Source organism: Gallus gallus, chromosome 3, assembly GCF_016699485.2.
Source record: "Gallus gallus isolate bGalGal1 chromosome 3, bGalGal1.mat.broiler.GRCg7b, whole genome shotgun sequence".
NCBI classification, from domain to species: domain Eukaryota; kingdom Metazoa; phylum Chordata; class Aves; order Galliformes; family Phasianidae; genus Gallus; species Gallus gallus.
In genome coordinates, this window is record NC_052534.1 from 43,827,817 (window position 1) to 43,855,260 (window position 27,444).

The window sequence follows — 27,444 nt, forward strand, 5'->3', positions numbered from 1 at the left end:
GATCCCAGTTGGATGGAAAAAAAAATCTGATGGTTTTTTTTCTGGAATCAATTTTAATCCTCTGGCAATTTTTGGAAAACAATACAGTTGCAGATGTTCTGTAAATTTCCAGTTTTCTATTCATATCTCTTGAAGAATCTTTGAAACCTTCCAACAGCCAGAATTTGCCCCACCTTAGAGTTAGCTAGAATTTCTTCTTTTCTCTCTTCAGAGTGATTACTTAAAGGGTTCTGATTTCTTTCACGTATGTCTTCAATTCACATGTTTTAATCCTAAGACAGAACTTTTCAACCCCCAAAATGCCTGAACTCAGAATTTGATTGCACAGCTGACTACAATACCAACTGCACGGGCATAATAGGCTGTAGCAAAAAGTATATACCGCATCAATCCTAACATGTTGTAGATCTCTTCAATAAGTGGATAGATGCAGAAGATGTACTTTTTCTTCTTGTATCTGCTCTCAGAGATTCAAAACGTGCAAAGAGATCTATGTTATACTTCCTATTTAATATACAACTATATTTTATTAATTCAAAAATTAAGGTTCATTCCTGATCTTTTAAAAGTCTGTTCTGATTTCTTTTATATGGCTTCTGCTACCACAAGCTTCCTTATAGCCAGCCTCTACTAACATTCACCAAGCATCCAAAATTGATTGGTCATTTTAAAACTGAGTACCACTCTCCTTCACACAATGAACTCATTTTTTCCTCATGAAGCAAAAATTTCCTCCAATGAAAAAGATTCAGTTTATTTTTATCATGATAAAATGACACTAACGTAGTGGTAAAAACCAGCACAAGATGGAAGAAACTTGCATGGAATGCACGACACTGCCATGCTGAGTCATCTTGCTTCGAGTAAAAATACAGAGCAGACCTGAGAGAAGGGCTCACACATGATAATTCTGTTCCCTGCAAAAGTTAAAGCCTTTTAAGGTTTTGAACTTTTTTAACTTTCAAAAAGTAAAGTCATCTAGCTAAGCAGAAGGCAGTTAATGTTTTCAGGGAATAAGGAAGACAGCCAATTTTCTAGTTCTAGAATATTTATTTTTCCTCAATCTCAGTTATGACAAAGTGTTTTAATACTGTATTCCTGAGGGACTTTGTTCTTTTTGGAAGGTGTTTAATACAGTGATCTGCGAAAACACACCTTCTTTTCCTGAAGTATCAGAATCAGCTCAAACAAACAAAAACAGGTCTTATTTTCCAAGCCTTAAAGCAAAACATCCTATATTGAAAGAAGGTAAGAAAGCTTTTACAAAGGTTACAAGGACTTCCTATATACGTATCTTGAACAGGTAGAAAAATCAACATCTTTTAAAATAATTACTCTGATCTGAGGAATAATTTGATCAGGGATGAAACTTTTAAAGATCATTACAGTACTAGAAAATAATATCTAAATTTTACCTTAGGGTACCGCTCTGTAGGTTTTCTATTACTGCTGAAGCATTAATTATTTTTCAGAAATAACTCCTGAAAATGTAAATCAAAGACTTGCATACACAAATACTTACTGCAGGTATCAGTAACTTTTTCACTTCTTCAACAGCCCTCTTCAGTTTTATTTCTGCTCTGTTTTGAGCATCCTCCACAGTGATAAGTACATGCAAATCTTCATTCAGGTGTTCCCAGTTGGGCTTGCCTCGGTTCTGTTCTTCCTGAAATACAAACCATAGACATATTGAAGCATTGCTATATTCTGTATAAAACAATCAAATAAACAGTAGATAAACTCATTTATGCGAAGACCACAAACTATATTTTCAACAAAAGACAGGAGAAAGGAAAAGTCTCCTTGATATTGTAGAAACAGAATTTTGTTTTATGTGGTTATTTCACAAGAGCTTAATTTTCAAAATATCTTCTAGAAAATGTTTTGGGGGTTTTTGTGTTTTGGGACCACTTCTTTTGGTTTTTTTTTTGAACAACTACGATTCTGTACACTATCTTTCTCAACCTAAGAAACAAGAACACAAAGTTCAAGAGAAATACTATTGTTTCCATTATTCTCTTCAGCCTTCCAGGGGTTACACAGATGAAGAATACTTATAAGCTGAGAAACTCAGTATTTTCAAGAGAAGTGAAACAGACACTATACACAGAGAGTTCATTTGAATCTCCCCAAAGGACGAGGAGAGTATGATTCTTCAGTGTCAAGGACTGCTTTTCACTATTTGTGCATGAAGAGTTAAAAATAAAATCAAACATTAAAAAGGGAACATAAGTTGTAATTTTTGAAACATGTTTCGAAACAGACATGTAATGGATGAAAGGAGAAAACAAGGAGGAGGTGACAAGGCTGCTTTAATACTGTTCACAGAAGACCACACAACAAGACGGTCACCATTACACAGGTACTCTGTTATATCACTGGCATTAACAATCTCAAAGTAGCAGTTTTAGAGGAAGAGGAAGGCATGCTAAACAGATTTTTTGTAAGAAATACTTCTAAGCAGCAGATATCAGTATATTTAACTTATACATTCTCTTATCCATTCTTTCAAAAACAAAACTAATACAGCAGAGAAGAAACTTTCCAACTCCGTTTTTATTAAATAGTGAAGCAAACTAGCTAAACTTAAATAGAACAAAATTTAAAATGTAATTGAATGTGTTAAAAAAAAAGCCTCCTTCTTGTAAAAAAACATTTATGGTTTAACTACAGTTCAAATTAAAAAAAAAAACAATGAAGGCAAGCAACGTTAATTGTAAATTGTGTCTTTTACCCTAAATTTAATCAAATTTCCTCCAGGAAATCAGAAAGATTTGATAGCAGCAAATACATACAGTACTTTATATTCATAAACACCTGAAAGAACATTCTAAGGAACAGTGCTCCATCTTTAATTCAGCTGCTTTAATTCTGAAATGTTTTGCGGAATAGACAAGGATGAAAATGGAAGACCGTGAGAGGTATATGGAAAATTTACGTAAAATAATCAGTACTTCGAAGGCAATTTCCTTTTACTATTCTCTATGTAACATGCACACGTACACACAAGTTCCCATTATCAGCCACTATGATTTTTTTTCATTTTATTCATTTATTATAAGAACAGAGACTTTTTTATTAGTTTAGAAATGTTATCTCAGGCAGTTTTTTAAACAATGGCAGCAGTAAATATATCTCTGCCAATTTCAGAAGCTGAGAAAAAAATAACTCTTACTTACACAACAGGACGCGATACGAAGTACAGGTGAGTTATAATATACTCCCTGCTGGAATTTAATATTTCAAGGAACTATCTTACCAGTAGGTATTCTCAGCTTATTTCACTCAATCATGATCAAAACACCACAATTACAACTTAAACAATTCCCTTTTTTTCTGTTTTTCAAATTATGACAAGCTTTACTTATATGAGGCAGTGCAACGTGTTCATGTTAAAATTGAGATCAATCCGATAAGGTACCTAAGCCAGCAGGGTGATACAGCAAAGAAGAGGCCACTCTCTCCTCTTGCATGGATAGCTGGTAAACTGACATAGTGGGAAAGGTATTGGTTCACTACTTGTGTTAAATGCATGGTAAACTGCACAACCAGCAACTCTCAGAAAATATCAGAGCACAATGAACAAATGAGGAGAGTTATCCCTACATAAAACACCAAGTTCTGTTCCTAAAAAGAGGGAATGGCTAAATACAGTTTTAGCAATAGACCAATGTAATAGGAATGCACAATACAGGTACAAAGTAAGGGGCCTGAAGTGCTCCACTGATTTCCTTCACAACGAGAACAGAACAGTACAAAGTCTCAATACCTGTAAGCAAAGAAAAATAAAATGTATTTTGTCCCAGTCGATGGATGCCTGCCTTTTAACCTTTAGACTCAAGGGAAATTCTTCATTACAATATAGAGTAGTCTGCCTCTCTTTAATTTAGTATTTAAATGTTTCGGATTAACGAAGTCTCAAGTATTGATGTCGTGGTTCAAATTACTCTGTTGCAATATGAGCAACTTGCTTTTTAAAAACAAAACAAAAAAATCAACAGAAGTTGCATGTAAGACCACACAGAGATGATACCATTAGGTATCACAAAGACTTACACAACCCTTGATTTATTTTTCGGTGGGAACACTCTAAGTTCAGTAATCACAGGAGCTAATGGGTCAGATCTCACACCACAAACCGTCATACACTCATTAAGATAACTGAACTAGCATAGGGCACTTATTGCCCTTTTACTAAGATCATAAAATGTTCTAATACACTAATAAAAGCCTTGCTGCCATAGAGAGCACAATTTCTTAATCAAATGGCAAAACTGGAACAAGGATTAAGGAGAATGGAAGTCTACACAATGTATATTGAATACACAATTAGATACAAAAGAGAATAGTTGGGAACAGGCTTCAAATTTCTTCTATCTCAACGTGCTTGGACTTAGACTTCCTCCACTGCTCCCACTGTGTTCAACAAGGCTTCTTTCCTAGTAAGTTAACAGTTTTGCAAATGGCTGTCATCTGGTTTATTAAAAATTGAGTGAAAAGTTATGTAGATGGCTGGGTTTTCTTGGTTTGCTTTAGAAACTAAAGCCAGGAAATTCAATTATCCTCTAAGTCATTCATTCCAACTGAGTCAGATCCAAAATGCACTGCAGGGTTATGCTCACAGGATGAAAGAGACAACCTGTGATCTATTGCAGTTTAAAGCTACAACTTTTCCTGCTACCTTAAATCCCAAAGGAACGATCTGGGAAAATGTATTTTCTTCCAAGTAAAGCACTAAAATTAAAACTTCTCTTCTTTATGTGACCAGTTTTGAAAACATCTTTTTCCAGTCCTACAAAAGGCCAAACAGGTAAATGGAATATATATGTAACTGTGCATGGAAAGTATCCTTCTTAATACTCGTGAAGTAGAGTCTGAAACTCAAGGTTTTGTTCTGACATTGTTTTTATTTTTTGGAGGAGAAAAGATAAAATGATAACCAGAAGGGAATGACAAGGAGTTATTGTAGAAAGTGTCATTGTTTTGGTTGATATGGAGTTAATTTGCTTCATAGAGGCTTACACGATGCCGCGCTTTGCATTTTTGCTGAAAACAGTGGTGATAACACACTAATATTTTACACTGTTTCAGAGCAGTGCTTACGGAGAGCCAAGGACTCTTCAGCTTCTCATGCTGCCCTAACAGGGAGGAGGCTGGGGGTGCACAAGGAGCTGGGTGAGGACAGAACCAGGACAGCTGACCCACACTGGCCAAAGGGATGCACCCACCCAAAAGGGCGACACACTCAGCAAGAAAAGCTAGTGGAAAAAAGAAGGAAGGGAGTGACATTCTAAGTAATGACATTTGTCATTAACTGCTATGAGTGATGAACCCTGCCTGGAAGTGGTTAAACATCTGCCAGCTGATGGAAATGTAGCAAATGAGTTCCTTGTTCCTCTGTAAGTGCAGCTTTTGCTTTACCTAGCCAAACGCCTTAATCTAAACTCATGAGTTTTCACACTTTCCAATTCTCTCCTCCACCCCACTTGGGGAGAGAGAGTTAACACAGCTGCCTGCTGGGATTATACCCCAACAGAACGGAATCACAAATGATGGCTATCTTCAGTTTGACTTATAGCTAAGATAATCCAATTGTTTCACAGCATTACAGAACGACTGAGATAAGAAGAAACTCCTGCAGACCACCCACTCCAACCCCCTTCTCAGGGGCAGGGTCAACTAGAGCAGGTTGCTGACGACCAGGCTTTGAGCACCTCCAAAGCTGGAGATTCCACAACCTCTACAAACAACCTGTTCCAACGTTTGACAGTAGTCACAGTAGAAAAGGTTTTTCTTATGTTTAAGTGGAATTTCTTATAATTTGGTCTGTCTCCTGTCCTTCAGCAGCACCGTCAAGTGATTCAGCCAGTTTGCCAGATCTGCCTAAATAAAGGCTCATATGGAGTGACAGAAATTGCTTTGAGAACTACTTTTGGATAAAACATTCGTTAGCACAGCAGGAAGGGCATGTGTGTAGAAGAAAAAATAGTACCAAGAAAATGAGAAAAAAAGATCAGAAAAAGTAAATTGATTACATATATTCAAAATTGCATAATGTACACAATAAGTAATTTACAGCATGAAGTTCTGATGCATTCCTGAAATTGTTTATGGAAGAATTATACAGGAAAAATGGAGGTAAAGAAGATGCAGGAAATTACAGTGTAAAATGATGTATGCCACGAGCTTTGGGAACAACAGTATTAGAAGAGCTTAATTACAGCCAAACTACCCTGTCTGCTAAATTAAAGTACATTAACAGTAATATAACTGGCAGATGCAGTTTCACTGTGCTCCTTATCCTGCAGAAATTTCAGTATCCTTAAATATAAATAATAATTCTGTAAACAGATTTTATTTTCATTTTGCTGCCGGTTGAGGGTATGCTTATTATCCCCAAGGTACTTGTATACAATAATGGACGTGAGGAACCTGTTCAATATTTATCTAGCTATTAATGTCACTAGGTCAAGTAGTTTAAAAAAAAAAACAACCAAACAACCCAAACATCTTTCTACAACTCCTTGAAATTTAATTCCACAGATATCAGTCAGAGGTATTGTGTGTGGGGGAGGGGGGGGGGGGGGGGGGGAGAGATTATTAGTTCTGTTGATGATCCTTTGTATCTAAACAGCCAAGCTTTAACAGTAAGAAATTTGTTCCATGATAAGAAATAATTACTTCCAGATTCCTGTTGATTTATGTCCCATCTTCTATATGTCTCACTCCTACCAAAGTAATTCCGAGTCATGGTCTTAAAGCTCCTGCACTGCAGTAATTTAAGGCCATTTCTATTTACATCTTCATACCCCATGCCAAAGCTTCCCTCTTAATACCTCTATTATTGATTTAGCAAGAAACAGAAAGCAGTTAACAGTGAGGTGTGCTCCAAAAATAATGCCTTCTGTATTATTAGGTTGGCCCACAATGTAAAAGGCAGATGGCGGTGGTAGGGCAGCAGAGGGTGAACCTTCCCACCAATATCCATCACATTTTGTTGCTGCGTGACAGATGGCAGCAGAGGGGCAGTTTAACAAAATGGCATCTGACACTAAAGTGCATGTGAAGCAAAGGTGTATCACTGAATTCCTCCACATGGGAAAAAAAAAAAAAATCAGTCCTTGCTGAATGTTTATATGGAGACCAAATAGTAGCGGTGTGCACAGTGAGGTGGTAGGTGGTGCATGTCAGTGACAGCAACATGAAAGACAAGCCACATTCCAGTTGGCTGTGCACAGCTGTCACCATAAAATGAAGAGCTTCTCCATCAGCTCATCCATGTGAATTGGAAGATCTCAAAAAGGGATCTATGTATGAAGCTGAATGTCAGTTTCAATGCATTAGAAATGATGCTGACAATACTAGAATATCATAGTTTGCATCAGATGGGTCTCACAAATGTTCCCACAGGAACAGAAATAACACCACATGCAAGTTTGCCAGGACCTACTGAACCAATATGAAGCTGAAGGTGACAGTTCCCGGGATTACATCATTATCAAAGACAAGACATGATGTCACCACTACAAGCCAGAGTTAAAATGGCAGTTTGTGAAGTGGCAACGTGAATTCTCCATCAAAGAAAAAGTTCAAGATACAACCCTCAGTGGGTAAAGTGATGCGCACTGTCATTTGGGATAAGAAAGGGGCGATCCTTCTTGATTTCCTGGAACCCAGACAAACCACCAACTCTGTCTGCTACAATGCAACACTGACTAAGTTGAAGACTCAAACTTCCACAGTCAGGCCAGAGAAGACAATGACCTTTCTCATACATGTCTTAAGATCATGGAGCACATTGCCAATATTGGCTGGACTGTCCTACCACTTTCACTCTATAGTCTGGATTTGGTGTTTTCTGACTTCTATCTGTTTGAGCCAATGAAATATGGACTGCATGGGCAACATTTTCCCAGCAACAATGCCATCAAAGCAGTTGTGAAAAAGTGGATCATCTCCACTGGTGCAGATTTGTAGAAGTGCAGCAAAAATGCATACATAGCAATGATGATTATGTTAAAAATATATATTTTTTGTAGCTGAGAATTTGCTCTGTCAAATAGTGTTATTGTGCTCTGTACATCTGTTGTTTCCATGTAAAGAAAGAGGAGACAGTACTTTCAGACTGACCCATGTAAGCTTAATGTCAGCTAAGTAAAAAAGAATAACTGAAAAACTTCGCACATCCCTTTCCCTTGTGCAGGGATGTTAATCTATACCTCCCATCTATCCAGCCAGTAGTTTTCAAATAACTTAAAACCCCAAAGAATGCTACATCTTTGTCAAGTTTAACTGAAATTGTTCAAGATAATCAAACGGTGAAGAGGAAAATATTTTGAGAAAGAAGGCACACAGTCATAGAATACTTAAACTGAGAATATCTTAAGATCTCAGACTTCTCACAACAAAGTCTCAAGACCACAGTATCACACCATGAACTAGAAGTTGAGAAATTAAAAAATAGAACTGGTAAAGCAGAATATGGTCATTTCCAGCTGTCAAAATGTCATTAAAGATAAAGGAAAGAAACACTGAAAACAAATACTTTCTGAGTTATAGACTGGGATATATTAGTCAGACAACAAAGAAAGAACATGATCCTTAAAAAACAAAGTTTTCCACAAGGCTTTTATTTTCTTTTCAGAAAGCTATGGATCATAGCATTAACTCCCACCCTGTGCATTTTTTCCAACATAATGCACACAAATTCAAAAAAAAAAATTGGCTATTAGAAGATACAAAACAGCTCAGTAGCAGAGACCTTTAAAGCCACTGGCTCAAGGGAATGTTGAGACTGTACCTCAGTAACCAAACACATCCTGCATCAATTAGATTATTAAATTGTTTTCACTAACCCACTACAAGTTCTTCCTACTGAATGACAAAAAAAACAACACAAAAGCTAGAGTAAAACCAAACAATTTTCATATGTAACATCAACTTCAATGCTAAAATTAAAAGGAATCAGCATGCCCTTATTCCTTTAAGCTATGCAAGGGTTTAATTTGGTGACAATCTAAGTAGTTTAATTATAATTATCTTAAGACATAAGAAACAGTATAATCATTCATAGCCACTTCTTAGAGTAGGTAAGATACAGAAAGAAATTTAGCTATTTAGTACAGTTACCATAATGTATTTTGCCTAATCAATTGTGCTACAGGTACATTACAACTGACAGTAGTTCTAGAAGACTTCTGTTTCATAATGAAACTTGCATAGATATTTGCTTAAAAACCATAACATTATAGAATATCCTGAGTTGGAAGAGATCCAAAAGGACCACAAAGTCCAGCTCTTGGCCCTTGCGCAGGACCAACCAAAATGCAAACACTATGTCTGAGAGTGCTGTCCACATACTTAGTGAACACCGGCTGCTTCAGGAGCCTGTTCCAGAGCCCAGCCACCTCTGGTCCCTAACCCCCAGCTGCCCCTCCCCTGACACAGCTCCATGCCGTTCCCTCGGCCCTGTCGCTGTCACAGAGAGCAGTGCTGCCTCTCCACTCCCTGTGAGAAGCTGCAGTCGCCATAAGGGCTCCCCTTTCAGCTCCTCTGCTCTGGGCTGAACCAACCCAGGGACCTCAGCCGCTACTCATACACCTTGCCCTGCAGACCCTTCACCGCCACCTTCACAGCCCTCCTCTGGATGTTTTCTAATAGTCTTACATCTTTCTTACACTGTGAACATAAAACTGAGGAACAGTTAAAAAGAAGCCATGTGAACTTATAAAAAGTTTAGCATGTTGATTTAAAGCAATTTTAAAACAAAAACTGAATTAACTAGAAGGAGACAAATTGAAAGGGAATTCTGATCTTGCTCTAGTTTAAGTACTTTTTAAAAAGAGTTAATATGTTCTATATCCATGTAACAACGTTAGGTTCCAACTTATGAGTTACTTAGCCTAGTAACACTACTCAACCACTAGTAAAATCAAGCCAGAGGAACCTAAGAATGTTTTCCCCAACATACTAATTACTCCCAATCTCTACTGGGTCAATTTTTAATGAGTTCTTGACCTTGCACTGTTCAACACTGCAATCATTTTTTTCTGCTAACTTGGTAAACAAAACAGGGACAATATTTTAAACACTTGCCACTTAAAAGCTGGCTCATCATTCTCATGAAATTATTCTGTGTGTAAGCTCATTATGTATGTGCCCAGTTATCTTCATTATCCGATATAAAGCAATTTGTTCATATGTGTAAAAGTATTAAATATTAGTATGAAACAACAATTGTAAATAGAAACATGGTAGTGCACGAAATAGTTCTCTCCTCCATTTTTTTTCCAGCAAATCTAAGTCTTCCTAGAAGTGGTGAGCAAAAAATACCCTGAAAAAGAACACCCCACCTCAAACCTATATAAACACATGTATTCACAGGATATACTCCTGACGTTAACATTTCAATACCAGTTTTTACTTTAGAAGTGGACTGCATACAAAATAAGCACTTAGGTAAGTAGCAAAAACAGATTTCCATCCGAGGCCAAGCCAGCCCTCCAGAAAACCAGTTGAAAATGATGCACTAATTACAGTATCTGTTTGAACAACAGGAGTAATTTTATAACATGAAGGATCAGAACACACTGATTGTCCTAACCCCTGCTGATAAACTGCTTTAATTGTGCAGTTACAGTCAGGCAAATTAACATAGACTTTTGCTCCTACTGAGTGTCTAATGGTGGCAGTTCACAAGCAGCAAGCTGCTGAGGAAACATAACTCAATAAAAGAAATGCTGAAGAAAGAACACCTGGTCAGCGAGAACCCTAGCTTCACACCTAAAAATTTCCACCAAAGCTTTCCTCCTTTAGAAATAAAAGATCAATTACTTTAATTGATACAGCCACATATTTACCATTAACTTTAACAAACAAGTTAATGTTATTCAGTATGTCGTTAATTTTACATTATTTTTCTAGTGCCCTTATTATTCTACCAGTCTCTCCTCAAGACAATTCTGGATTAAAAAGTAGTTCTCTTCCATCTCATTGATCTGTCAAAAATTGTTTAAGGCGATTATCTTGCAAATCTTAAAGAAATACTTAGAAAGCATACAATCAAAAACTGAAGACGAAAACAACCTAATGTTTAAATGCATAGAATAGGATTCTGTCCAAGGTATCTTAAAGCCTCAACATAGAAATTGTTCTAAGGAAACTATTACAACGACTGAATTTTCAATGGTGCCATCAGTGCAGCACTACTCAATAGCACTGGTGTCCTGTTTTCATCTGCGACAGAATTGATTTTCTCCATTATGTCAGGTATGATGCTATGTTTTGGCTTCTGGAGAAAAACAATGTTGCTAACACACCAATGCTTCAGTTGTTGCTGAGCAGTGATGCAAAGAGCCAGGGACTTCTCTTTCCTCTTTTGAAGTACTACCTGTAACTTTAATTAACAGTGACTACAACAGATAATTGTGGCCTCTGCCTTTATTGAACTTAAACCATTTTCATTACTCTAATCCATGTTTTATTTCCTGTCTTATTTAGACTTGAATGATGTTTCACATAGTGTATCTGGTCAGTGCAAGAGCCCGCTCCCCTTTTTGATAATTTGAGGTGCTAATTTCAATTTCTCAGTTAAGCCCGTCCACATAAAAACACCCCCCCAGCTCCAGATCTTCTATGATAGCTCCAAACAGAAAGGATGTTGATCAAACTAAGAAGGTCAAGAAATAACAAAAGAGAAATCCACTTTTCTTAAGGTGCTGCACCTGAATAGTCTAAGCATGAATTCCAGCACTTTTTCACTCACGTTAAAATCAGTAAAAAATGGACAAAGCTACATTAGAAAAGGTGTCTTAACAAATTCATTAGGACTGTCTGATTTACTTCAAATCAAGTTTACAGCACTGCTGAAGAAGATATACAAAAAGAAAAAATATATTAGTGATCTTCTGCAGGTATGCAACTAAATAGAGCTGTTTACACAAATATTTAAATGCCAACATTCTTAATTCCATAAACTCAATGTGCCTGTCCTTCTAGTGACTCAGACACTGCTTGAAAAATCCAACCATTTTGCTTCTACCAGTTAGGTAGGTTGCTTCTACCAGGCATAAAGGACAGTTATTGAAAAAAAGGGAAAATCTTGTCTCCTGTACTAACACCTGCCAGTATCTTTAATATCATTTGGGATTCCTCTGCATAAACTTTGGTGAGGGTCTTACGGGATTATATTGAAGACAACTTAAATGACAACACAGCCACGTCAAACCCTCGTTATAAGAAAATACCTAATCGCTGACCTCTTTTACATCTTTTCAGGAACTATTTACCTTAAGTAAGAAGAGTGAAATTTTACTCTTCAAATCTTCACGCAGAAGTATTCGGGAATGTCACTACAGAATTTATTGTTATTACTACTTACAGAAATTCAGAGCAGGCTTGTTGATTTAACCTCAGTGTGCCAAGAAAATTGAAACATACCACTCGCAAGATCATAGATGCATTTCAGATATGGTTAAAAAATTGCACAAACTACATTCAGAACTGCTAACAATATTTAAGAAAATTAAAAACTTCTCTATTTTGCTTCCAGAAAACAACAGCACCAAAGCAAGAACATATTAATAGGTTTTTTTGTTTGCTTTTTTTGTGGTCACACCAACAGTACATTACCATCATTCAAGTACATACAAAGCTACTGTTTCTTGAAAGTTAAAGACTTGTACTGGATGATAATATAGTAAAGAAATTTGTCAAAGCAATGAAAATAAGGGATACGGGACTCAAACCTTATTACTTAGGTAGTAATTAAGTATCCAATAACTTTCTGAGCCACAAAGAAACTGTTCACCCTCAATGAAGTTTAAAAAATTTGAAATATAAAGTAAACATTCATCACCTTTGTTTTTTCAGATGAGTTGTTAGGGGCAGGTTGGAGAAGAGAAAGGTAAACGAAAGAGTAACTTCAAATTCTAATATCTGAACCTATGAAACAGTCAAATACTTTACTGCTGGGCTACAGGAGTGGCAGCCAAATGCAGGAAAGAGGTTCAGACTGTTCTGACTGTTCAGAACAGTCAGAGCCCTGTTTAATGCCAAGGTCAAGCCGATGTGCTTGCAATAATGGAGCTCTAGCTCAACACCTGTATCTTTTACTGCCTGGGAATAGCTCTTTTGGTTCTAGACAAACAAGTTGTCAAAACTCTGTGTTACGTTTAAGAAAATCAAGAAAAAAAAAAGGATTGGAGGATGGTGAAAATAATACAGTAATTTCTCATGTATAAGCTTAAGTGGCATCACAAAAATTCAAATCTTAGTGAAAAACAGGGTATTGGTATTCATATGATTTTATCTGAATTCCCCTTATTTCAATCCTTGGGATTAAACCTCCACCAAAGAATTCTTCAAAGGTGCACAGGGGAGGTGACTGAATCAATCCTGCTTGCTGTAGGTCTGAAGGGATGGCAAGAAACTTCTTAAGCATCTAGGCAGTTAAACTGTACCCCGAATAACTAGATTCAAATCACCTCTTATGCCAACAGGAAAATGTGGTCCTAGCCATAAACAAAACTCTTTCATAGATGGTCGCTTAAACATACTGCTAACTTCAGTATCTGTGCTTATAAATTAGAACACAGAGTCAATTTGGAGGAAAAGCTTTCTCAAATCACAACTCCTAACTATTGAGATCAGGTTTGTTTTGGTTTTTTTCCCTTCCTTCTGTAGAAGGGCTTTTTCTTTGCACCAGCAACAGCTCTAAACCCATCTAGAGCCAATTCAATGCAACAGCAAACTACCGCTGTCAGATTAGGTTTCTGCCTCCTTAGCGAGCTGAACTGGCTCAGTGACACATCCCAGAAGTAGCAGACTAAGCACAAAGGACGGCACAGAAATATACCTTTGTAGGAAGCTGCCAACTGTCAGTCACACCTTCAGCAGAAGCACAGTGACAGCCCGGTCACTCCCCTGCAGCAGGAAGCAGCAAGCCACTTACAACAGGCAGGAGGGTGAGGTAGTCCCAGGCTCTCCTCTACTTGAAACACCCTAGACATTCTAAGCACTCACTGACATTGCTTAAGTCTAATGCTATTTTACATAAATTGCTACTTAAATGTGAAGTATTCTAAAAATTCATCTTCCTGTCACCTCAAGTTAGGCAAACAAAGTAATCAACATTCTCAGCTACAAATATTGCATCTCTGTTGCTCACCTGAGAAATAAGCACACTACACCCCATTTATTTAAAGAAAGATGTGCCAAAAACAAACGCAACTTATTACTCATGGTATACTGATGAACATCAAGGAAAAGCTCATTTATACAAAAAGAATTATTTTAGCATCTTCTAATTTGAATTTACAAACCCAACACTTTTTAAAATACGCTCAACAGGAAACATCAGTTGGTTTTCACTGTCGCTATTTCCTCGTTCACCTTACAGCAGCAGTAATAGTGCCCTATTACAACATAAGGCATCCAAAAAAACAAACCACCAACCAAAAATCCCAAACCAAAAACCTTCTGTAATCGCTTAGGAGAGCTTTCCATCAAACGAATGATATAATTAACGTGTCACTCAGTTATTTGCACTCCCTCATCTCTTCAGTGATTTCTTCAACAGTACAAAGTTCTGGAATTTCAGGTTTAAAGAAACATTACATGTATGCCTTGTATTTTGGACCAGAGAGGGATGTGACCAGAAGCAATGCTGAGAGTTAATTCTGCACTTCGCAGCCATCACAAAACTATTACAGAAGAGCTTTATCTTAATGACAAGGTACTGTTGAGCAGATTACGTGGCCACAGCTATCAGCCCACCACTTAAATGGTGGCTAGTTCTGAGCAAAACTTGACTCTTCTTTTTATCTCCTCGTTTTTCCTCTGGAGACAACTGTGTCTTTTGGAGACGAACAACAGTCAAATTAATTGACTAACATATGAAACTCATTTTCTGTAGAATGTTCTAAACAGACATTATGCTAAATTCTGTGTTAAATTCATAACATGTTAACATGCACACATAGTTGCTGTCTAGACAGGGTCCGAGCTTCTTTACCACTAGGAGACAAATGAAGAGCTAAATTTCACTGTGACTTTAACTCATATTCTTATTGATTTGCTCTGCAGCTAGAAAGCTCATCCAATAACTGCAGTGTTCACAATGCAGTAATTACTTCCATATTCAGGCTGAGGCTCCATTTGTACAGTTTTTCTGAAGGTGGCAAGATTGTTGGCTTTTCTATTTTGGAGACTGGGACACGTGAGCTTCATATTATCTGCCTTAGGTTCTTAATATGGTAATGCATTTATGCGGCGGGTAAATATTGTAGTACATTGTTGCCCACGATTTATCCTGCTTTTTCATTAACTGTGACCCACAACCTGTGAGTAGAACAGTGTTGAGTGGAACAAAGCACACAGCAGTTTATACAGCATTTCTAAATGCTATATAAAGAGGTACTGTTCAGACAAATTTTAACACATTTAATATTAAACACGTTAAATATTAAATGTTAATATTAGATGTGTTAAATATTAAATGTTAATATTTTATCATTTTCTCTTTCTTTTTTTTTTTTTTTTGCTAAACTATTTAACTGGCAAGCTTACTCTAAAATAATTTAAACTTACAGTGATTACACAAGTCTACATTTAAATATCTTTAGTTCTTAAACATTCTATTCTCTCCCTACTCCTGAGACAGTTCCATTCTTTCCATTAACAGAAAGATATTTAGTTGTAAACAAATAACCTGGACAAAAGATGAAGACAATTGAAAAAAGATACTAATGCAAATTAAAGAAATCAAAACTGCTATTACAAAAGTGAAATTTTAATGTGTTATGAAGAGAACAGAAAACTCCTCAAATTTGTCACTGAGTACAGAACTGACAATAAATATTAAAGAATGAATTCAAGCTGATTCCTTGAAAGAATTCAGAACTACTACGTCAAATGAACTCAACACACAAACCCAGAAACCAGACAGAGAGAAGAACCAAACACAACATCATTACAGCATGAAAACATAAAAATATAGATGCAAAAGCAAGTCCTCGACAGGGTAACCAAGTCCAAAGGCATTTAAAGTGAGTAATTTTTAATACATTCCAGTACATTATCAGATATGTGCAAAAAATTACTAATAAAAATTAACTGCTTTAAGTCCTCATAAGAAAGATTTCAAACCTATTTTTTTTGTTTGAATGCCCATAATGTATGTTTACCTGTTCCCCCCTCCCTAAATTTTTGTAGCTTAAATTAACATACTTCCAAAAAACAAAAGTCTGGAAGTAAGACAGTAAGGTTGGGAAGTAAAGGCCATTGCGTGCATGCTTTTTTGTGTTCTACAACAGTATTATCCATCTTAGAAAATAATACCACACAGTGCAGGAACTGAGCATAAAAAAAGGTGGCTTGCCTCATTCTAAGTATCTCCTCGTCCCCTGAAAAACACAAGCATAATCCCTTAAATGAAAATGAAAACACTGAAAAATTCTAGCCTTTCCCTCCAAAAACAGCTCAAGTACTTCAACAAGTACAGATCCACAGCTTTGCCTCACAGTCCTCAACTAGCATCCATCTAGTATCATTCATGGTCAGAAAGTCCTGTCTGTTTCAAATGTCTGTATCTTTAAATAAGGAAACTGAGCATACATTCAATATTTTGTGTGTCTGAAAACTGGGTTGGGGTAGCCCAGAGGATCTAAAGATATGAAAACCATCATCGATATAGCCTGTGCAATCAAGATTACATAGTCACTCAGCTCAACTAGTTCAAAAACAGTTACTGCATTTTACCTAAAGCCTGCAGTTCCACAGTTTAAGCTATTTTGAAGTCAATGCTGGTGGTCCCACCTTGACATTCCTACATGTTTGCAATCCAGTTCATGGCACTCGAGAACATGAAGAAAAGTTACCAGCTCTAGCATTCTGCTGGTTTAGCACTGGAACAGCTCATCAGTCATATATATCACTAGTAACTGTCACTATGAAGGAAAAACATTCCTAGCCAGGGCTGTGTGAGTAGTACTGGACAAAGTGTTGACTTAATACAATACATCTGCATAGTTCCTTCTTGCACCTCCAATACAACTTTCAGCAAAGAGCAAAAAAACCTGCTTTAAAAACACAAGCAACACCCTTAGGAGATAGCCAACATGAGGTCTCAGAAATGCCCCCAGCACAGAGATTATTACAGGTTTTAGCCCAGTACATAAGAGATTGTTGAACTTATTGGAGAATGCTGAAGAGCTGATTACAGTAACAGCAGTTGGAGATTTCAACATTAGATCAGCCGCTGTTATTTTTTCTAAAGAAAAAAATGACAGTGATGAACCCACTCAAAACAATTTACATCTGAAGACAGGTTTCAAAGAAAAAACTTCACTAAATATCAAAAAACCCTTATGAATCTTAAACTCATACAGTTTTACACCAGCTAGGTATGCATTGCGCATAACTGAGCCTGTCTATCAGCAATAAAAGCTTAAATGTATTTTTCTCCCTCACACCAAGCATACAAAGCAAATACACCATTTGGGGAAGGGATAGTTGAGGTTTCTTTTCAACCAGGGTCTCCTCAAGTTGTAGGCAACTTGCACAAAACTATTGGAATGTTTACAGTAAGTAAAACATTTACTTGCCTCTACCTCCAAAACTGCTGGATCATGGTTGTCTCTGCTCTTAAAGGAGACCTGAAAAGCAAAAAAAAATTGGGCATGTGCCCTATTTTGCTTCTTTAAGATGTTTAATAGAGGCATGAAGGATTGGAATTAGCATTTTTATTTTATTCTGTGATAGACAATTTACTCCTTCTCATTTACACTTGAGATTTAAATCCCAAGAAACCACAAAAGCTGTAAGACAACCTAGGTAAGTGAGAACAATGTAAGATTCAACAGAAGTCACAGAATAAAGAACTTCAGTTCCCCTGCTCCTTTTCCCTAGTCCCTTGAAGTCCTACCCATTTGCATGACTGCTAACTCAGTAAAAGGATTCTGTGTTAAATATTCCTGCACAGTCGCCACTGGCGATTTGTACACTTACTGTAAATTAACATTATACAAGCTATGAAAAGAAAATAAGTTACTCCCCACTGAAATTCAACTGAGATATATTTTAAATTTGTAAGATAAAAAGCAATCAAAAAAAAGTTCAAGTCATTTTCAGGGCCTCTTAATGTTGTGAAAAAGCAAAATAAGCACAAATGGAGTTTTTAGAAGTTCTTTACAAATAGTAAAGTGAAAAAATGAGAAAGTAGAGAAAAATAAACAACCCATGAGCTGAATAACTATTAGAAAGCCAAACATGTCTTCCTCATACACTACTAAAATGGCTGTAAAATACAGTTTATATGTGCTATAACGCTGCAATGTGCTATAAAAGCTGCAATCCTTTTTCTAAAAAAATAGTGTGTTTCAGCTGATAGCAAGATACTAAATTGCTACATGGTAATAATTAATATTCACGTTAAATGCAAATAAGCAAAGAGGATAGTTTATTCTAATATCCATCAGTGTCAAGGCAGGCCTAGTAGCTTAAAGGCAAGAAAGCAGGAGAAACCCTTCTTCAAGCTTCGTCTGTGTTAACATGTATGATGTGTTACCAGACTGCAGATAGTTACAGGTACCAGTACTCTTTAAAACAGATTCACCCTAACTTTTCTCAAAATAAGTTTTTCTTATAAATGAAAAATTACACGGCTGTAGCTACCTTTAAACATTTTATTCATTGAACAGAGCATCGTTTTAAAAGATGAGGACAGTTATCACAGATAACATTCAATGGCTTAGGCCCCTTTTATTCCTTTCACTCAAACTTCAACAAAGTAATTTCTATGTATGAGATGGGAAAGACATGAAGTCCAATTTTTATTCTAAAAAGGGAAGTTCAAATTGTTGCTTATGAAAGATACGTAACCATCAAGAAAAACAAAAGCCTTTATAAGCAGGGAATGAGATCTTGCTGTACTGCTAAACCTGAATCAGTTGGCCTCATCACCATTCTATGACAAAAGGGTATTTTATTTTGATACACTCAGATCAGAACACCTGGTGACACAAGATACAGTATAATAAGCATTTCTTTCAGGAACAGCACTGCTGCATACAATTTTTTTCAGATAACATGAACTCCAAACAACAGCAGGCCAAAGACCTGAGTATCTTCACCTCAGGTCTGTTCCTCAAATTAAAGCTCTGTGTAATAGCAACAAGGATCATAATTTTCCAGCTGCAACAAGCATCAGATCCCAGCTGAAACAGTGCACGCATTGAAGGAAATTCTCCAACAGTGAAAAATTCAAAAAATTCATGCTAGTTTTTTTATTATTATTATTTCAACAGTGAGATGAACTCTAACCAGAGGGTGGAATTAAAAAAAAAAAAAAGGAAAAAAAATAAAATCTACCTTTATTAATTTAAAAACATACTAAATAAGTCAAAATTGAGATAATTGGCTCATAAGAATAACTTTCAGCTTCACAAACTCATAGACTGTAGTCTCATACAAGATTATGCTCTCAAAGCCAGGAAGAAAAAAAAAATCACAAATTTGTTCTATTTCCTCTTCTCTCTTGAACAAAAATCTTCTCCATCTCAATCTTCCTAATTTATTAAGCGAAATTAACTATGAGTTGAAGTGAAAACTGTTGGAAGTAGTCAGTCACATACCTCAGTACCATGGAATCTGAAGGTGAAGTTTAACTCTTCTAGTAAGCTTATTAGTTCACAATTAACTCTCATTGAAAAAAGCTGTCCTGACTCTGCTTCCTCCCCTGTGCTTAAACAACTGCTCAGGAAGCAAATAAAGAAACGAGCAAACTCAGTTGACTTTCAAGGACATCTTAAAACTTTCAATGGGAACAAGACCATTAGAGAAAGCCAAATGTAATGCCATTGCATTCACAAAAAAATCTTCAGTAATTTGTAGTAGCAAGAAGATTTTTTTTCTTTGAGGATTAACTAATGGAGCCCAGGAATTTCTCTGCTTTAGAGTCTGCAATCCTCTTCAATCATATCTAATTGTACAAAAAATGTTAAGACTCTTTGAATTCAATTCTGATTCAAAGATACACGTGGTTATTTCAACATCTATTATACAACAAGCTGGGGAAAAAAAACACCACACAAGTATATAATGTCAAGTTAATTTTAAGGTTACTAAACAAATCAGTGACACCAAAATATCCTACCCATTTTAATAACGTTTTAGTCTATTTTGCTCTGCAACATCTCCCACCCACACAGCTACTTATCTCGATGTGCCCCTCATGTAATTATTTCACATAAAGCATTAAATGCAGAGGAATAAAAAACCTGAGGATAAGCTACAGGAACTGCAAGGATACTCCTGACTGATGGCACATATGCAGCTTTTCTACACGGCAATACAAAGTAATCTGAAATAAATTTCTCATCTGCTATATGTTACAAAAAATGCCTAAATCATATACTTGCATCAAGTTCTTGCTAAAAAATTGTATGGTCTCATAGGATAAACTACCTTTACTAAAATGCCCAGAAAATTTAGGAAAAAAATGATCAGTAGTAGTTTCTGATAATATTTTTTCCTCTGTTAGTACAGCATGTTTTAACTATTTAAGAAATTACAATAACGATTTACAAGAGTCAAAAATTATTAGTCCACATCATGTATTCAGCCAAAAGCACGTAGTGTAAGATTGTATACACCTTGATTTCCTCCCTGTCCAACCCCCCACCCATACTCTACAGGTATTAGTGAATTAAGATAATTCACTTCTGCAAGCAGAACATCACCCATCTCTTAATGCAAGTCTGAATCTTACAGAATTTTAGACACTGAACAGTCAGTAGGTAACATACAGCTAATCAATACGGCAGCACTCAAGATCCAGAAAGGAATCAGCGGCTATACTGCAGTTGTAATGTACAAAAAGTAAGAATTGGGAACAGTACATCTTTTATAAAGAAGCTGCTACCACTACTAGCATGAATGAACTTAAAGGGTTGCCTTAGTTTCAGCTGGGATGAAATTGTTTTCTTCAGTGTCTGGTATGATGCCATGTTTTGGTTCAAGGAGAAAAACAACACTGATAATACACTGATGTTTCTAGTCACTGCTAAGGGCTAAGGCCAATTCTCAGCAAAGGGCCCAAGGAGCTGGGCGGGAACGGAATTAGGACAGCTGACTTAAACTGGCCAGAGATATTCCATGCCATATGACATCATGCAGAAGGAGTTTTGAAGAGGGTGGGAGCTATCTCTCTCGCTTTTCCTCTGCTCAGTGGGCTGGCTGGGCATTGGTCGAGGAGTGGTGAGCAACTGCTTGTGTATCACTTGTTATATACAATTACATATACACTTATTATATACATATATACGTACACAAATTTATGTCATTAATATTATCCTTTTCTCTATCTTAGAATATAGTTTTATCTCAACCCACAAGTTCTACTCAGTTTTTTTTGTTTTGTTTTTTCAATTCTCTCTCCTATCCCACTGGGGAGGTTGAAGAGTGAGTGAACAACTCTGGTGTTGAGCCACTGACTGGGTTAAACCACAACAAAGGTCAATGTCACTTGTAGAATCAAAAGAGGCAGACAAATATGAATAATTTTTAACACATCTTGCTGAATAATATGAAGACTTATGTATAAATATAATACACAATAATATAGTATAAATAAAAACACTATCTAAATATCTTTATCTCCTCAAGAGCCACCCTTATATCCAAGTTACAACTATGAGAGCACAGGAAATACATTAGCTGTAAAGTTTCTGACGAAAAATTTGTGATATCAATTAAAAATACTCCCGACATATGCAGACTATAATTCTGTGAAACAAAGAAGTACAAGTCATAAAAAATACTCTTTTCATTTGATCTTTTCAAATACATTCTTATACTGTAAAATACCATTTATCAGTCCAATTAATAGGTTAGTATTTGTCTGTCTTTTTGTGTGAACACAGACTTCAGTTTTACAGTCCTGAAGACTTTAGGCTGCATCTCTACTTATGTCCACAGACTACAGAACTGAAGGAGCTCACCTCACACAGATTAGTCCTGAACCATAAAATGAGGTTTTCATGTGGGCAATTAAATGCATATAAACTGTTTTAACTCTAGCATAATACAACATGAAGAATAACTCACCTACTAGAGTTTTAAAATGTGGTCTTTCTTAGACAGGAGATGGTATTTATAGTGCAAAGAATTGGAATAACAAACTCTTGATCTTGCAATCAATTAGTACTTAAAAATGACACAAAGATTCAAAAAACAGGCATGTAAACAATTTTTTCCATTATACATACAAATTTATAGGCACGGGAATACAATTTTGGTACCTTTTTCGTGAACAAAGAAGCAATGTTTGCACAGTATATATTTCCCTGAAAATCCAAAAGATCAGCTGAAGCAACTCTCAATAAGCACACCTGAAACTCCAGGACCATAAATAACTGGCACACAGTACCATACAAGCTTTTTATCTGTGCTTTTCAGATGTTTCCCTTCCATAAGAGGATAAGCATTTTTTGCGGTATGCAGATATACTCATAACATGGTTAAAGTAACATGGTAGCTATGTCTACATACTGCATGTCCTATCACCTAAGTCATGCCAGGATACTGAGGATTTTGAAAGTTCTCTATGCTCTAATGTTCATCCCACCTCCAAGTAATTACACAGTTCTCAACACTGTAACTACCATAACTGCTGATATGAAGACAGTCAACAAACTGGAATTCAAAGTGGCAAAATCGCTAGTTTGATATGTATGAAAATTAGTTTTTTCAATTGTACAATATAAGGAACTATCATCACAGAAAATGTATTTGTAAAAATCACATAAATCAGCATTTATGAATACATTTAGGGGAAATAAATACACCTACTACTACTGCTGTCACTATTCTGTGGAGACAGCACACTGTTCTCAGTTTTCACCTGATCTCTCAGACCAGATCTTGTCCATTTGATCAATCTCAATGTAGAATTTCATTTCCTGATGGCTATTACTTTGATTGTGCCTTATTTCCTTTTTGTCTTTAAAATTCACAGATAGCCTCAAATTTATTGCACAGCTGATTATACTCCAGTTGTTAAAAAAACAACAAACTTAAGCTTCCTCAAACTACGAGGTCTCTCCTAAACTTAAGGCCAGTAACCAAAGCCCAGTCCCGTAATCATTCAGACTTGTTTGTTAGTACTCTTCTGGAATTCAGGCAGTAGCTACTATAGGGGTGCTTCATCCAGAATGCTGCTTACAGACTATGTGGAAAACAATCAAACTTAATGAACAAAAAGTTCCATATAATTAAAATCTGAGTTCTGTGTGATTATATATAGTCCAACCATACTGGACTCCAAGAAACTTAGCTCAATTCTCAACAGTAGACTATTTCTATTTTAGCATGCTTTAATATATGTGCAAAGGGTGAGAAACACTCTGCAAAGCCAAGTGTATGGAGAAAAAAACAAAAAACCTAACAACTTTAAATTCAACTTAATTGTAGAACTGTTACACACTGAAGTAATATATACATCCTTGATCATAGGGAGAACAGAAGTCTTGGAGACTTACAAAAAAACTTCAATAAATTAAGTGTTCTATTAGATTACACCTCCAATACATCATAGGCCATTACTTTTCAACAGAAAAAGAACCGCTCTGACAGTAATCATCACAAATTGGTTTAGAGCATAGACAAGGTCATCGTAACTTGACTCAGCTAATACATGTAATTAAAGTTTGTTTCTGGATGGATTCACATTTTTTTTTTTGAAGATGATTCCAAATCACGCAAAAGCTCATCTTAAACAATTCTTAGCTTTGAGACACAGACATACCAAGGGCACTTCCCCCCCCCCTTTTAATTTCCACCCCTGGAGAATCGTGTCTCAACTATCCAAATGGCTGAGAAAAAGGAGAAAATGATTAAGGAACATCAGTTCCTACAGAATTGTGCTCAAAAAAACCTCAGCACAGAGAATAGTTCAAATACCAGATACACCTAAGTACACTGATATGCAGTTAAAAGGTAGAGGTACAAATTTGAGACGTGTTCTATAGCTCCAACTATAGATGAAATACTGTTTGGATTTTCAATGTTTTAGTCACTGGTTTTACAAAGGCAGGACCTAAGCATGCAGGAAATTATGATTCATTGTGCACACCTGCAATAAAAACAAGTTTTATGACGTGCTTTCAGTAGTACTGTTTTCATCAGAGTAAAAAGCATGTTTAATAGGTATATATCACAAATGAGAAGTAGCATCAACTCAGGTTACAGAGGAGAGAGAAGAGTCCTAAATTTTCCTCACATTGTGTTTGCATTTAACTTTATGACTGGGTTACTTAACAAACAGTATTATTCTAGAGGGCTATCTGAAAGAGAAAGAAATTTCAGCTTTTATATATTTGATGTTCTGAAACTTCCTGTTAAGAAAAAAATGTTTCTTCAAATGTTTTTCAATGTTCAAATTTTTTCCAACTCAAAAAACCGTGGATGGGGTAAGTACAGAAAACTACGTCATTTGTTTCAGTCTAGCTGGCATTTTTCAACTGGAAAAATCCCTCAAAAGTTATAGCTTGGAAATGAGAATTTTCATTCAACCTTATACGCATAGTGTATACTCTGCTACAGTTCAAGCTAGGTTTAAAGTTCATTGACAGCCTTCTTTGCCCAACACGGGGAAGACCATCCGCCATGTTTGCAATTATTAGGCTCCAAAAGTGTATAATAGACTTAAAACCTGATAAAGAGGAACATCACTGCATGACACAAATACATATACTAAAGTTCCTCCTCAAAACGACTGCAAGTCTTAAAACAATGAGAAAGCGTGCTTGGGAGAAAAGGGTCTAGGAAAGGCATTTCTCACTAAGAGAGAAAAAAAACCCTTCACTTTTCCACATTTTGCGACTGCAAATAATTGTAGTATAGACATTTTCTTCTCTGCAAAAAGAGCTGGATGTAGAGATTATTGTAATCTGTGTTGCAGACAATACAGTAGATTAATGTCCATCCAAAATTGAATATAGAAACGCGATGTTGAAATTGTGTATGTTGAAAAGGGAAATTTCACTAAACCACACGAGACAATTCCTCAAAAATCAAATTCAAATGCATAATCTTAAATCCAATATAAGGCAAATGCTCAAAAAACATCAGTAAATTATTTTCAAGTTACCAAAGTTAATGAAACGTAATCTGAACAACTTAAAACAGGAAAATCAGATAGGCTTGTTATATATCTCTTTGCAGAGCAGAAAAAAACAAATGTCTACTTAAGGCTATTAATTCCAGAAGAACATAATCCTCAACTTCATCTCTTATGGAAACCTCAAAAAATTAGCTTTGTTATTAGAAACACTGTCAGTGACTGGACAGTCTGGAAGCTACAATACTCACCTAAAAAGTGAAACTACCTGTCAAGTATGCCTGACCACAGGTAGCTAACTAACCACTGCAGAATATGATCCTACGTGGATGAGCTCAGCCAGTCATACGGCAGCACTGCTATACTATGAAATAATTTTATAACCTAAATGCATCTCAAAATCATTTCCACTTTTCTTTTTTTGCAGTGCAGGAAACAGAAACTTAGCAAATGAGTTAACGACACATCCAAAGATCACTCCACTTCAAAATGTCAGATTACAAAATACCTTATCAAATTCATATCTAATGCTTATCACTGTTTATTTAGTGTGAAAATGAAGTTCTGTAGGGAAGGAACTTTACTTAATTTACAAATTGTCAGAAGAAAATACATTCAACATCCATATGAAATTTTTATTGTTAATATGTGCTATAATTTTATTGCTTTTATGAGTAATATGGCCAGATAAACATTTTCTCCAAATGAAAAGTAGACTGCTTCAAAAATGTGCTACATATGAGATCTCATTTCAGTAAGGTTTTACACAGCTTTATTTCTGTAAACCATAACTCTCACAAATAACTTTTTCTTCCCTAAAACTGAAGGTTCACTGAAGTTTGAGACTGTGAGATTACTAAATTTCAGTATCAAATAGCAGTTAGCTATTGTGGGGTCTTATGGCTTACTGATGGTTTGGGGGTTTATTTTTTGTTTGCTTTATTTGTTTTTGTTTTTTGAACATTTTCTATTTTACAGTATTCTGTACTGAAAAGACTACCTACCAACTACGAACAAAAACCAACACAGACTACAGATCTGCAAAACAACAAAAACAACCCCCAAAAAACGTATCTCAGATGGCACGATTCCCATCCAAAATACTGCATGCAGTTTGCTTACACACTTAAGAAATCTACGAGGAAAGTAATAGCCCAGTTACAAGATCTTAAAAAAAATCTGACAGAGGTTTTTTTTATTATTATTATTCGTTCATCAAAATAAAACAGCAAATATTAACAGAACCAGAGAAAATCAACTATGTTAGAAAAACACACTCTGAACAGCTGAAAAGGAAAAGCTAATGCTATGGGTAAGGTGGACATTAACGTTGTGTTTGAGTATTTTTTAACTCCCACTGTAGTCAGGGTTAATGAAATGACATTTAAGAGTCAGAAAAAAAAACAAAGAAAGATGCTTCTCTTTTCTTTGAAGTCAGTAGGTTCATTGGAAAAAAAAACAGCAACAACACAAACAACAAAAAGCAGCCTCTAAACAGCTGGAAAAATCCTGTTAATTTTTTTTTTTCACCTCACATCTTTCCCACCAGATAAACTGGGACATTATCACTGTTTAATACAAGTTTTAATTGAGTACCGTCACTGGTGGGAAGAAACGTGCGGAACCATACTTTCCATATCAAACAAAGCAGGTAATTAACAGCTATTCTGGCACAATCCCTTATCACCAAAATACACAACACTGTTAAGTTCCCTCAATGCCAATGCTTTGCTCCAACAAAGGAAAGCTGATGTTTCAGGGTCACATTCACTCTTCTAATACACAGACATAAATTTACTGCTCAGTCAGACACCTATAATTAAACAAGAAGAATATAATTCTAATATTCAGACAGGCTTGCATATGAGTGGGATATTTCCCCCCGTAAAGATGATTGCCTTTCATTTTTTGGTTTCAAGTAGCTACAGTTCACTTAGTTTTGATTACATAGCAATTAGATATGCAAATACAAGAGATCTAAAAAAATGCTTTTTGAAATGTCAGATTGTAAGCAATCATGCTCATTCTTTCCTGCCGTATGCACAAGCTATTCATTAAATAGCTATTGTCTTTAAAACATTCCAACAGATTGCATTTATCAGAGATGTAGAGGCAAATATGGGAGTGCACATTACCCAGGACATGGCTCATCAAGGAATGGAAAAGATCTAACACTTAATTTAATATGTACATGATAGCGGTTAACTAAGTTGGAACGAAATACAATGTTCTTCGTACATTTTTCCCACTACTGATACTGACATATAACAGTATGTAAGATCACTGTATCTGGAAATGCAAAAAATACCGAAATTATCTTCAAAATT

General features: G+C 36.0%; 1 protein-coding gene across 15 annotated transcripts in view; it reads right to left on the reverse strand.

Annotated features, from left to right (window-relative positions):
* Positions 1-27,444, reverse strand: part of QKI (QKI, KH domain containing RNA binding) — a 139,377-nt gene that overhangs the window by 43,355 nt on the left and 68,578 nt on the right. For 7 of the 15 annotated variants that reach the window (NM_204310.3, XM_015284003.4, XM_040696716.2 and 4 more), the window contains exon 4: positions 1,523-1,666. In NM_204310.3, the coding sequence (NP_989641.2) occupies positions 1,523-1,666 (144 nt within the window). Of the gene's footprint in view, positions 1-1,522; positions 1,667-17,603; positions 17,655-27,444 lie in introns of all 15 variants that reach the window. The other 8 variants (XM_015284001.4, XM_015283999.4, XM_015283998.4 and 5 more) reach the window with 2 other exon arrangements.